The sequence below is a fragment of the Chelon labrosus genome (assembly GCF_963514085.1).
Source record: "Chelon labrosus genome assembly, chromosome: 21".
Lineage (NCBI taxonomy): Eukaryota > Metazoa > Chordata > Actinopteri > Mugiliformes > Mugilidae > Chelon > Chelon labrosus.
The window spans coordinates 23,484,618-23,498,872 of record NC_140354.1 but is presented as its reverse complement, the minus strand read 5'-3'; the positions used below and the strand labels follow the sequence as shown (position 1 = coordinate 23,498,872).

General features: G+C 44.7%; 1 protein-coding gene across 1 annotated transcript in view; it reads right to left on the bottom strand.

Moving 5' to 3' along the window:
• Positions 1-13,241, bottom strand: part of grin2aa (glutamate receptor, ionotropic, N-methyl D-aspartate 2A, a) — a gene marked incomplete at its 5' end in the record, with an annotated part of 131,612 nt that extends 118,371 nt beyond the window's left edge. Inside the window, one exon of the mRNA XM_084570666.1 lies at positions 12,747-13,241. Within this exon, the coding sequence (XP_084426792.1) occupies positions 12,747-13,241 (495 nt within the window). The remainder of the gene's footprint in view (positions 1-12,746) is intronic.
• Positions 13,242-14,255: the final 1,014 nt, after the last annotated feature.

Sequence of the window (14,255 nt, the reverse complement as noted above, 5' to 3'; positions counted from 1 at the left end):
CAGTACTGACCTCTGACCTGTATCTACAGTACTGACCTCTGACCTGTATCTACAGTCATCACTCAATGATCAATCATGGTACTAAAACAGAATTTTGACTTGGCAGACATGATTCCCCATGTGCATTCCCCCAAATATTCAGAACTGTGAAACTGACTGTTTATTTTGTGCCATCAAGTTCCTTTCCATACATATCAGTTATAAAAAAAATCTAAATTGATACTGTTTACATGTATATTTGTGTATCTTTAACTGTTCTGACCTGTATCTACAGTACTGACCTCTGACCTGTATCTACAGTACTGACCTCTGACCTCTGACATGCATCTACAGTACTGACTTCTGACCTCTGACATGTATCTACAGTACTGACTTCTGACCTGTATCTACAGTACTGACCTCTGACCTGTATCTACAGTACTGACCTCTGACTTCTATCTACAGTACTGACCTCTGACCTGTATCTACAGTCCTGACTTCTGACTTCTATCTATAGTACTGACCTCTGACCTCTGACATGTATCTACAGTACTGACCTCTGGCCTCTGACATGTATCTACAGTACTGACTTCTGACCTGTTTCTACAGTACTGACCTCTGACCTCTATCTACAGTACTGACTTCTGACCTCTATCTACAGTACTGACCTCTGACCTCTATCTACAGTACTGACCTCTGACCTGTATCTACAGTACTGACTTCTGACCTGTATCTACAGTACTGACCTCTGACCTGTATCTACAGTACTGACCTCTGACCTGTGACATGTATCTACAGTACTGACCTCTGACCTCTGACATGTATCTACAGTACTGACTTCTGACCTGTATCTACAGTACTGACTTCTGACCTGTATCTACAGTACTGACCTCTGACTTCTATCTACAGTACTGACCTCTGACCTGTATCTACAGTCCTGACTTCTGACTTCTATCTACAGTACTGACCTCTGGCCTCTGACCTGTATCTACAGTACTGACCTCTGACCTGTATCTACAGTACTGACTTCTGACCTGTATCTACAGTCCTGACTTCTGACCTGTATCTACAGTACTGACCTCTGACTTCTATCTACAGTACTGACTTCTGACCTGTATCTACAGTACTGACCTCTGACCTCTATCTACAGTACTGACTTCTGACCTGTATCTACAGTCCTGACTTCTGACCTGTATCTACAGTACTGACCTCTGACTTCTATCTACAGTACTGACCTCTGACCTCTATCTACAGTACTGACCTCTGACCTCTGACATGTATCTACAGTACTGACATCTGACCTGTATCTACAGTACTGACCTCTGACCTGTATCTACAGTACTGACCTCTGACCTCTATCTACAGTACTGACCTCTGACATGTATCTACAGTACTGACCTCTGACCTGTATCTACAGTCCTGAATTCTGGCCTGTATCTGCAGTATTGACCTTAAAAAATACTTGTTTAAAATTATGCCAATGTATTTCAGAGGCTGTTTAGAACATTATTACACATTTTTCGACAACTTATATTATTGGTGCTGCATTTTTATGGTTACACCATTTAGACAATTTTACCCTTATTCTCTCAATATTATCTCAAAACTTAATAAAATCAGGCATTTTAAGATAGGGGGCCAAAGAAAAAGATATTTTTGAGTAAATTATAACTTTATTGTGAAATTTTCACATTTTTAAAGTTATTCAAACCTCAGGGACAGAAAAAAAATCACCCTAATGTAATTACTTAAATTAATTAATTTCACATGGCAAAACTATCCATTACATTTCTGGTTATGCCTCTGATCACAACACAGCAGTACAAGCTTTACTCTTTCATGATAATTTGGGTGTAATACCAGACCAATGCACTGGGGACGCTAGCGAGCAAAAAGTGTGTGAAAATCTGGTGCGTCCTAGAGTGTCCAAAACTCATTCTGGCGCTCAAGTTGGGACTTTTGAGAAAAAAAGAGAACAGTATCTATATAGCCTTAGGAGGCGATTTAAGTGGAAACAAAGTGAGGACCGGCCAAAATGTCCTCACTTCCCAAAAAAGACCTCACTATGTTGGTTAAAAACTTACGCCGGTCCTCAGTATGTGGCAAGTACAAGAACACACACACACACACACACACACACACACACACACACACACACACACACACACACACACACACACACACACACACACACACACACACACACACACACACACACACACACACACACACACACACACACACACACACACACACACACACACACACACACACACACACACACACACACACACTGTGCTCACAGCTTGTTCGCTGCTTGTCACTCAAGGGACGCTCTTAGAAGTCTTTTTTCCCCATCCATCCATCCATCCTTGCGCCTGTCTTGCGCGCTACTTCAGAACAATTAAGGTTGACTTCGTGCTCCGCGGGGCTTTCCATCATAACGGGAGAGACGAGTGAAACAAGGAGCGGGCTCGTCGGTAGAGATATTTAATTCATGTCACTCTTGCTGCCTGCATCTCTACGTTCCCTGTCTTTTAGCACAGCTCACTGCCCCCCAACATGGTGCAGTGCTGGACCGGGCTACACGCAGCTAGAGGAGGGACCGGGTCCGTTTAAGTGGAATTGTGTTGTTGTGCCAGAGGATGCAAAAGGAAGGGGGGGTGGTTGAGGCATTCCAGCGCGTTTGTGCTCGTTCACTGCAGACGCTGCAGAGTAATGTGGCGACAGCGTTTCTGCATGACTGTGTGTGTGTTATATATGTCCACTTATATGTGTGTGTGTTGTTTCAAGTCAAAAATAGACGAAGCAAAAGGGAAATAAATGGAGGAAAAGGTGGGAAAAGCAGCGCCATTAAGAAGAGCTGCATCAAACACTCAAAGCAAGAGAAGGAAAGGGACCTGCATAGCTTTGTTAAGTGCTGTGTGTGTGTGTGTTGAGTGTGTGTGTCATATGTGTGAGTGTGCGGTGCAGCTTTTGCCAGCTCCTTTCGACACGGCTTCGGTGCGAGGAGAAATCTCTCGTCCCAATCTTCAAACACTCGACAACAGAAGAAGAAGAAGAGGAGGGGAGGACAGATAGACTTTCAAGATTAGATGAGGGATGCAGATGACAGGAAAGAGAAAAGGAAGCTACAGAGCGATGCATGGGGGAGGGAGGGAGGGAGGCGGAGGGGTTTGGTTTGACAGAGTAAAACAAACGCTGCACAGATTCTGCAAAAAAAAAAAAAAAAAAAGATTTAAATAGGACAGCCTGCACTTCACTTTGTTGAAAACGGGTAATTATAGCCCTCACATGAAAGCTGACACCCTTTTCTCTACTTTACAGTGATCTAATCCACTGCACCTTCGGCTTTAATACATGTATGTGATATGTTTCCACTCCAAAAAATTTAAATAATAAAGTCTCATCCCTCGTCTGTCTTTTCTCCTCTCTCTCTCTCTCTCTCTCTCTACGATAAGGTCTGAGGAGTAGGAGGTCCATTTTTTTTTTTACCCCAGCTCTTCTAATTAGATCAAACTTTAAGTCAGTGACTGTTGTCTGACCTCCCAGCACGCAGGATTTTAATTCAAACTCCCAACGCAGCTCAAAGGAAAGAGATTGTAGTCGGCCTGGAGAACAGACTGCACCACAGAACAACATGAAATAAAAGTTTACTGCACGAGGGAGGATGCACGTCACTGTGTCTGAGTGCACCGCACTCTGGAGTCTCTCTGTTGGGAACTGGTGATGCTTCTGCAAAGATCCGATGGGCCAATCAGATTGTTTGGTATTTTTTCCTCCGTATTGGTTGAAATACACCACAGAAGGAAATCTAAACGGCGTGGTACCAGAACCAGACTCTGAAAATCTAGCAGCTACCTACTGTTATTATTATTACTGTATAGATTATAGACAGTATAAAGATGGACGGTGGAACAGCTCCTCTAAAGTGAAGCCAAAAGCAAGTAGAGCTCCCCCTGGTGGCTGGCTGCAGTATAGGTCATAAGCTCCACCCCCTCCATGTTAGTGGGCGGGACTTGGGCCAAATTAAAACACTAAAATACACGTGGGACTGTGAGAGTTGGAAAAAAATAAATAAATAAAAACAGGTCCAGTGTATAATCCAACATTTTCTTGTAACTGGTGGCAGTAGAGCATGGGACGATGGGGTACAAGGTGGCAAATTCTAGCACGAAGAGCACGAGTCTTCAGAGGAATCGCTTCCCTAAACTTTCATAAGCGGTGAGGTGCATTAGCAAGGGAGGAGATCCTTGATTGTGAATGCTTGTTATGTGCTTGTATATTAGGATAATATTATGTTTTACCTTGAAACAGCAGTAACTGTAAGGTTTTAATATCATCATTTGACGATGTGATTTCATTACATTTGTATTCCATGGTGGTTCAGTGTAAAGAGCTGAGAGCAACAGCTGTTTTTATTATATATGAAAGGTGTAACATTTACAACATAGAGGGATAAATTAAATATTCATAAGACTCCTCCAGACTTTTCTGGACTAAATGCATGGAGAACATGCTACTATTTGGTCAGATGGTACTTTGAGAACTGGATCAGGTCTGCAACAATGAGAGAGATGAGCAACGCCCCGGGTCTCATTTAGTTTTTGGAATAAACCTTTTTATTTTTATAAACTCTGGTCTCTGCTTTGTGTTCAGTAAACTCAGAAGGGGACGATTTAAAGTGATTCATCACATGACTCTCCTGCAGGATCCGTCCACACATGGAGACATAAATATCTGCAGCTGCAGGTCCATCAGCGCGGGAACTTTGTAACCCTAAACTCCACCTCTCACCAAGCTGTCAAATCTCGCCCTCTCCCCCCCGCCCTCTCTGATCGTCGGGGCGGGTGAAATCGATGTGTGTTTAGCGTTACAAACTTATTCATGTCAACATTATTAAGCTATCATGTCAGCGTCCCCCCCAGGGCAAAGTTAGTTGATATTTATCGTATGTATCAGAGGAGCGTGAGTGACAGCGGAGGCTAATAATCCAGTCTCTGTTCCTCAGCTTTAACTGTGACTGACACGTTCTCCTCAAATATGCTCCCAGTTAATAAGCAGCTGTTGCTCCTAATGAACCCGTTTGTACAGAGATTTAAGATCCTCCAAACGTTCTGCTGCTGCTGCTGCTTCAAAATGGAGTGATTCCATCAGACAATTTAAAGTAAAAGAGCAGATGTTTTAATTTATACTCAAGCCACTGCCTCATGACACAAAGACGTGGAACGAAAAGACTTCCGCAGCCCAGCAACTGCACGCATGTGTTATCTGCTTATTAGTCAGGATTAAGCTGAGATGACAAAATTCTCCCCTCCAAAGCTGTGATAGCTGTGTTATTCTCTACGTGCTTCTTCAGTCTCTCGCTCGCCGAGCTTATGTTATTTTTATTGTAGGCTTTTTGTGTCGGCTTACGGCGGCTGACAAGAGTTGAGTCGGGCAGATCCCAAATTCAATTTACTGCTGAGACACTCGGGGTTAATCAAACAAGAGACGCACAAACCCTGAAGATTCTCACGCGTGTCAGTCAGTCATACACAAAAACACTAACAGACAGGAGGATTAGTCCGACGGCATGCGGCCGTTTGTTCAGCCTTGCAGCGACACCGCAGCGTGACCAAACACAAACTGATTACGCTCTGAACGCAAATACTCCCAATCGAGCCTGATCAATTCCTGCACGTCGACATCCATCAAAATCGTGCCGAGCGCAGACCCAGCGTTACCAGAGCATCTTTCACCGCAGGAGAGAGAGCTCCACAAAAAAGATTTGTTCATTGGGAAGAAGACGGTGGAGGAAAAGAGGAAGAATGAAACACATAAGGAGATTAAAGACTGAAATAAATGTCTACACGAGTATAACATCAGAATCACACTGCGTCGGTTCCGTGCTTTGCCTTTGTCAATTAACAAGAGTGGAAAAGATGCTTCATGTAGCGTGGGTCATTTTTTCAGCAGGCCAAGGTTGGCAATCAATCGATTTTATTCCAAGAAAGAGCTTTAACAGCTCCTGACTCAAAGCATCTACCCGTACAACTGCACTCTTCTTCTGCACCAACAGTGTACCCTAGGACCGTGTACATGTATGATGCTGCAAGCACTGACAGACAAAGGGAAGGAGAGAATACCTGCAGCCTGACGTCAACCAGAATGTAGAAAAGGTTTGGAGACGTGAAGTGGACGGTACCAAATTCAACCAATCTCAACTTTGAGCAGACGAGTTCCCCAAACATTTGCCTGAAGGAAACACCGTCCACCACTTTGGTTCCTACCATCAAATCCACCAAACATTTACGATGGGAAACCAAGGCAGCTAGAGCCTGGGACGTCCACCGGAGACTAGTGGACGCCTCCTAGAAGACAGGTGAGGAGCTCAGTGTGTGGAAACACTTCACTAAAGATGAAGCCCATACTACCGTGACATGTCAGTCCTGGAATACAACTTAAGTACTACTGTAAAAAAAAATAAAATAGAATTACAGAATTACATATCTGAGCTATCTGTTCTCACCATATCTGTTCAGGTCAAGAAAATAGCTTTCACCACAAAGACTCAAACGACCAGAGAGTCACTTTATATACGGATGGAGGCTACAGAAAGAAAGGACGAAGTGAGAAAGGCGAGCAGTCGAGCTAAAACTACATCGGACAAACACAAACTTCCGATACTTTAGGTCAAATACTTTGAGGAGACGAGGGACACGAAGGAAAAAAGAACGAGCTAACGGCTCTATCTCCTCCGGTCCCGCGTATTCATCCTAATTGATTCCCTTTGAGGAAGTGAGAGGCCATTTCTCATCTGTGAGACAGCTGCATCTGGCTATTGGAATAACACACACACACACACACACACACACACACACAGAGCAGTGATGCACACACACAAACACAAACACACACACAAGTGTTTTCATTTATACCGTCACATACGAACAGGTTTGCACACACACTAAGAATATAAAACGAGCAGCGTTAACAAGTAAAGCGTTACCATGGGAATCTCAATGAGGACAGTCTTACTGAGGTAATAAGTTATTTGACAACCTCACACACACACACACACACACCCACACACAAACACACACACACCGAGCCAATTAAAGACACAAAATGAATTGCCTTTGTACACAAAATATTGATAAATGAAACACACACGCACACACACACACATATAGACTGGAGCGCAGGTTGCTTATCTGTGCAGAGTTGTGCGACTGTGCTGCAGACCCCACGGTCCGGGGGGGGCGGGTGGGGGGGTGATGCTCTAGTTAAACGACAGACTGATTTAAGACAAACACAAACGCACGTCTCTGCACGGTAATTGGACAAACTCATAAAATCATGTTGTTGTTTTTTCCGTATCCTCTCACTCTCCCCTCGCCTCCCGTCGTCTCCCTCCCTTCCACTCCCATTTGCTTTTTGACACGAGCAGGCAGCAGCAAACATCAGAGAATGTGTGTGTGTGTGTGAGATTATGCCGCCCGGGGGGGGAGACAACAACAGGGACGGATGAATAATGTCCTTTGATCACAGTAACGCCCACAAATATACTACATTAACGCTGGCAGTTACATGAGTTGTGTGTGTTTGGAAACAAAACTTTCTGCAGCCACCAGGCGCCATGAAACACAGAATCCCGTCCGGGGTTCGCTCGATAAATCTCACCATTACGATGGATCGATGGATTACATAAATACACTGAAGCCTGCGTTTACTGTACATGCGTCACTGTTTAATTAGCTGAATGGAAACATTGATCAACAGCAGCTGATGGAGGAGACGCTGCTAATTACAGGACTCGGTGATGGTGTGTGTTTGTATTTAACGGCGACACCGAGGTCACATCACGGGTCTAAATGGATAACTGGAGCGTGCTGCAGGCCGAGCCTTTCCTTTAACATGTTTTATAGATGTGCATATATTGGTTACAGATAGATCTTTGAATTATTCAGTGAATCAGATCAGTCTGGTGCCCGGTTAACAGCTCGAGAGGCAGGATTAAGAACAGGGAGCTCGTCATGCCGTAAAAATTGAGACAGAAAGCTGGCGAATAAAAGAATAGAGGAGACACATTACAGAGAGAGAGACACAGCTGTTTGCATCTGTGCAAAATTAAAAACCTTGGGCTGCAACGATCTGGAGCTAGAGACAAATCCACAAATATTTCCACAACAACACCACAACCTAGAATGAATAAGGCGTAGACCGACTGAGCCTAGCTTCCCCGTTAGCTCTGGCTCTTCTGGTTTCCTGTTTTGAACGATGAATACGAGCTACTGACATTTTCTGGTCTGGAGAGATATTCTTTCTCATTTAGTGGTGTGGTGGTCAGCACTGATGCCTCACAGAAACCAGAAGGTTCTGGGTTCTAATCCATTGGGCCGACTGGGGCCTCCAGTTACGGTACTCCAGCTTCCTCCCACCATCCAAAGACATGCTGGTTAGGTTCATTGGTGATTCTAAATTGGCCGTAGGTGTGAGTGTCTCTCTGTGTTAGCCCTGTGATAGACTGGAGACCTGTCCAGGGTGGACCCCACCTCTAGACCAATGACAGCTGGGATAGGCTCCAGCCCCCCTGCGACCCTCCAGAGGACAAGCGGTTACGGAAATTATTCCAAATCACCAGAGATGCTAATTCATAGAACCTCTGAGACATCCGTAACCCTTATTTTTCCACCATAGGTTCCTTGTGATGTGGAATCCATAGTGCGCTTATAAACCTAGTGTCGTAGCCAGACTCATATTCTGATAAGAATTAAGAACTAACACGGCATCTGGATTTCATTGCAACTGGATAGTCCTTCAACCGAGGACTATACAACATTTAGTTGCTCAGATGACGTGTCTGACTACTGTTACTCCTCTGTCCATCAGCACGTTAAGCCCCGCCCCAAAACACTCTGATTGGCCCGGGAGATCTTTGCAGGAGCAGAATCAGCTCCAATGGAGAAACTCCAGACAAACTTTCCTCCCCTCAACAAGAGAACACCAGTAGCACCACCAACATGGCAGCACCATGTGAGTAAAGAATCCCGTTCCATGACATTACCAGGTGTCAAACACCTTCCTCCACATGGACATGCTGCGGTGTTAGTATGCACGTCAGGTATCCTGGTGGAGCTAAATATGGAGCCAACATCTGTCTCTGTTCAGTCTGGAATCATTCAAACCAACGCCAAGGCCAACCGAGGAGTCTCACCCCCCTGAATGAAAGGAGAAGAGATGCCTGCTCCACTACTCATCAGCCAAGATATTCATTCATTAGTCTGAATTGCTGGATAATTAATTAATCATTCCATGTAAATGAAGTGTCTTTTTTTTTTTCTTTTTTTTTTAAGTCGCTCAAGGGATGAATTCTGATGAGAAAGCACCGTGTTATGAGGACCGGCTTGAGTCACACTGCAGAGAAATATTCAATTTTATTTTCTGAAGACAAACCTACTTCTGATTTATTTTATTTTTCTTCAAAAGGCAGAACCCAGAAGGACGTGTCCAATCGCTGCAGTTCACTCGTTCACGCAGCATGCTCCAAAAAGAAAATCAGACCGGGCGTTTGTGTCGTGACCAACAGGATCCAGTTCACCATTTACAACGAATGTTAAATGACATCAGCCAGCGACACAATAATACCTGGTAGAGAAATTAAATATTACATGTGCAGAATGAAAAGACTGAAAGTGAGGGTTTCTTTTTTTCCCCCTATGCAGATTCAAGGAGTTGCTGGCGCGGTACGTTCAAGCTGAACTGCTTCGACTGCAGCAAGGAGAGACGTTTCTTTCCTTAATCAATAATGCATTTTATTCAATACAGTGCAAGTGTGCATTATTCAACAAAGGCTGAGAGATATACGGGGAGAAGCTGCAACATTTATCTAATTAACAAGCAAGAAAGGAGGGCAGCGGGAACGGATGGAGGGATGACCTAAGGAAAAATGAAAGAAAGAAAGAAAGAAAGACATGAGGAATATATATACTTTGAGAAAAATGGTGAAGCTCTCTGATGGTATTCTCCTGAGGTTGACGTGGAAATGGCTTTGACTGGAAAATCATCAGCGCTGAGAGATTTGAGCTCCAATGCAAAGGAAACGCACACACACACACTCACACACACACACACACACACACACACACACACACACACACACGCAGGGAGGAAAGTGCAAGCAAAGAAAAAAAAAGAACATGAAAGGCGCAATCGTGAATAGACAAACACACCGAGGGTCTTACAGGACGTAATCATTGGAGGCGAGCGTCTCCTCATATTCCACATTAGGATTAGAGGGAATCTGCACGGAACAAGGCGAAGACTCGGCTACTTCAGGGGGGATGCATTAAACCTTAACCTACAGAGGGTGAGGAGTTATTATATAAGCTTTTAAAAGAAGAGGAAACGGCTCATATGCTAATGTTACAAGGAGGGAAACAAGCTGAGGACGCACCTAATCCTCTGGTCTCACTAAAACGCATCGGATGTGAGATGAAGATTTATCAGATCGTTGGCCTTGACCAAAACCTTCAGCCTGGAGTCTCCAACTAAATGCACCAACCATGAAAACTCTGCAGGGACAGAACGTTAACTGAGAAAAAACAAATTATTGACGAAGAATTTCACACTTTGCAAATTGGCTCTTAACACATCTTGAGGAGAAACTGTCAGAGTTTTTACAGTTTGATGCAGGGATGTAGCTCTACATTAGATGCGTGTAAAAGTCAGGAGGTTTTTATTCTGGGGAGGAGATGAGTGCACCTAGCGTGAGCAGCGGGTCGTCTGATGCTACACAGAAGCTGTGAGGCAAAACAAAGAGGAGACAAAGTGTTAGGCTGAGCACTTTAAAGTGGATTATTTTCTACTAATATGTTTCTGGAGAGGAGGCACTCCTGCTGTCTGATTGACGCCGGCTGACATGGGAGTGTACTTGTCTTTCCTTATGTTAGTCTCACCGGGAGGAAGCAACGAAAGCCTCATGAAATAAATCATTAGATTTTAGAGAGAAGACTTAATTTAATTCAATGTCTACAGATAATGAAGTGACGGAGACACAACGGTGGGTGGGGTGTGTTGGCAGGTGCCAATCTGGACAAACAGTAATTCCTCCCAGCCTCGCCCCAGGACGAGATGAGGGATTATCCCTCACCCCTTCATTTCTGTCCCCTCCTCTCAGGAAGGTGCCACGTGAAGCCTCACAGGATCAATAAACCATTAGCGGTGTAACTTTAAGACGTTTGTGTTCGCCGTAAACAACTCTTTGCATCTTTAAGTGAGGAGCACGCTGTCACATTTGGTCAGCTGGAGCGGCTGAGAGAGACGTATGGAACGGGAAGAAGAATACTTCTCTTGTAGAAGCGGAGGGTTGAGAAAAAGGTTTACAGAAAGAAAATATATCCTCAGCAAAGTGGCACAAACACACCAGCAGAGCTAGGATGGAGGAAGGAAACTAGAGGATTTAGTGCTGCACTAAAAAGTCTTAATTATCCGAAGATTGCATCCCAAAATGAAATGACAGTCACACACCGATGGTTCAGAATGCTGCATGCGTTTTTAGATGCTGTGCAGTAAGATGACTCCTCCACTGTGAAAGAGTCAGTGAAAAGAGTGTGAATGGACCGAAAGTCAATCAGCAAACATCTGTGAACAACGTGTCCAAATGTACAGCGTCCCGTGGGGGTGAGGGGTGCAGTCGTACTCAGCTGGGGTTCACGGTTTGTGAATTAAAACAGTGTGAAACTGTGACGGCATCACTGTCAAGGTTTGGTTTTTTTTGTGCACAAATACTGTCCAGCACTCTTTAATCTGCTGCTGCAGGCTTCATAGAGTCTCTGCATTGGATCTACGTCTCTAAATGAAGTCTATATGGACATACACTCACCATTTGATCCTCATTTCTGGTTAATTCCAGTAAGACAGTATTCATAACTAATGCACATGCTGCAGAATGTTTAGCTACGGACAAGAACTTTAGTGCTTGGGTGATATTTCATGTAATATCCTGTGGAGTTCACAGATAGATTTTAATGCATTATTTTGTAGCTGAAAGATTTTATCCTCCTCCTTTAAAAAACGTGGCACGGTTACATTTTGACTGCTCTATTTTTAGCCGTGATTTCATTTTTCTGGGAGTAGAATGCCTTCACAGTAACATTGTGGTATCTCTAGTAAAGCCGTCTTTGATCTTCTGGGCAAACAGCTCAGTTAAAGAATATCCCCATTGAGAATCTGACGAGTTCCAGGAGCTGAGCACCGACACGCGAATCCACATAATCATCTGTTCCTATTCAGGGCTGGGAGTGATTGGCAGGCGCTGCCTATTCAAATGAGGGAACCAATCAAGGCTCTCGCACCGGGTCTGAGGGAACTCTGCTCAGTGAGTGGAGATTTCCCAGATTACAGCTCAGTGCAGCGCGCATGCTGTGTTAACCAGACAACACCCACTCCTTTCACATTTGCTTCCCTGTCTTCTCACCCTTCTGTTTAGTCACTGAATCCTCTCTTCTTCCTCTTCTTCTCTAACTGCTCTTCAGATACTTTCTCTTCCATTTCTCCAGCATCTCTGCAGACACTTACCTCCTCGTCCTTTTCTTCTTCAGCTTCGTGTCTTTCTATCAGACCTAGCATGTCATTGTCCTCCACTACACACCAACTGAACTGATATCTGCTGAGGTTCATTTAACAGCAGCCACATCCAGATATATATAAAGCCAGAACTTTAGGCAACCCATCTCATTCATTCCTTCCTTCCTTCCATCATTCATCAGCTGACTCTCCCTTACCTTATCAGCCATGATCATGGACGACCCCCCATGGATGCCCAGGATGGGTATGAGCGTCTGCGAGGAAATAAAATCCAAAATCTGGGCGATGGCCTCCTGGTCGGTGCCATCCCCGAATACCACGCCGTGGATCTTGGTCCCAGACATCAGGTCGCACATGTGGGTGATGATGCTCTTGGGGTCGGTCTCGTTGACCAGCAGTGTCACCACGTTGACGTCGATGGGGTCCTCCTTGCTCCACAGCGCCCGGATGTCCCGGTCTGAGATGTAACGCGTGCGCCCCAGGATCACCGCAATGTTCAGCACCGGCACTTTCTCCGAGACGCCGCCGCTTCTCTGCTTCTGAGCCGCTGCAGGGTCGGCAATCAGGGTCGCCGCCGCCAGGAGGGCCAAGGGGAGCAGCAAGCCATTCCCTCCACCGCTGCTCCTTCTACTCCTCCTCCTGCTCCTGCTGCTGCTGAGGGACATACTGCCAAACCACTTCATCCCCTGCATGGAAGTAGGATGAGGGAGAACAGAGCGAATGAAGACAGATCAAAGAGGGAAGGAGATTGGAGAGAGACAGAGGTGTGAAATGATGACGGGGAGAAAGAGCAGGAGAGATAAACTGTTAATGCTCTCCAAAGCCCACACATTCAGGTAGCAGCATTCTTTTTCATTCCACTTTCTACGCGGCAACTTTATTAAACACATAAACCTTGTGGGGAGGGAGATGTGGCCTTGGGAGGGAGCTGTGGAGGGGTGAGAGACACAGAAGATGACTAACAAGTACACACTTTATGATCACGACTGCTGGATCGGATAATTCAGAGGCAAGCTGTGGCGTTCGGCAGAGGCAGGCGGACATTTATACGGGTTAGCGGTGTAAAACAACACCCAACCTTCAGCTGAGATTGACACACAGCTTACAGTGGAAAGAGGATTCTATGAGTCACAGTGATAAACGAACGGCACTGAACCTTTGTCTACATGTGGTTCTATTAAACTTCCTGTCAGTTCCTTTATCTCTAGTGTTGGGCGGGTTCATTAAAACAGTGATATGATGCAAGACACACTCACAGACAAACCAACCTGGATGAAATAAGCCTTTTATGTTTCATGAAGACTTGAGAAACGAAGGCAGGGTTATCCAAAAAACAAAAAGCTAAACAAAACTTGGAAAACAAGAGGAGCCGTACAGGTAACCCAGGGTAAGAGAGAGGAAGGAAGACCAGAACAAACATGAGCTGAGGGGTTGACTAGACACAGGTGAAACTAATGAGGGGGGAGGGGATTATCATATGATCAGAAGGACAACACAGGCAGGAAGTAGAAGGAAGAAGCTTTCCAAAATAAAAACAGGAAACACAAAGAAAGAAATGTTGTAAAGTTAAAACAGTTACCAGAAACTTTTAGTCACAAGGAGGTCACAGCAGATACTGGAAACAAGGAGGCTCTGACTTTAACAACTCACAGATATAAACAACTGATTCATTTTCTGGAATAAATATTATATTTTTAGTTTTGTCT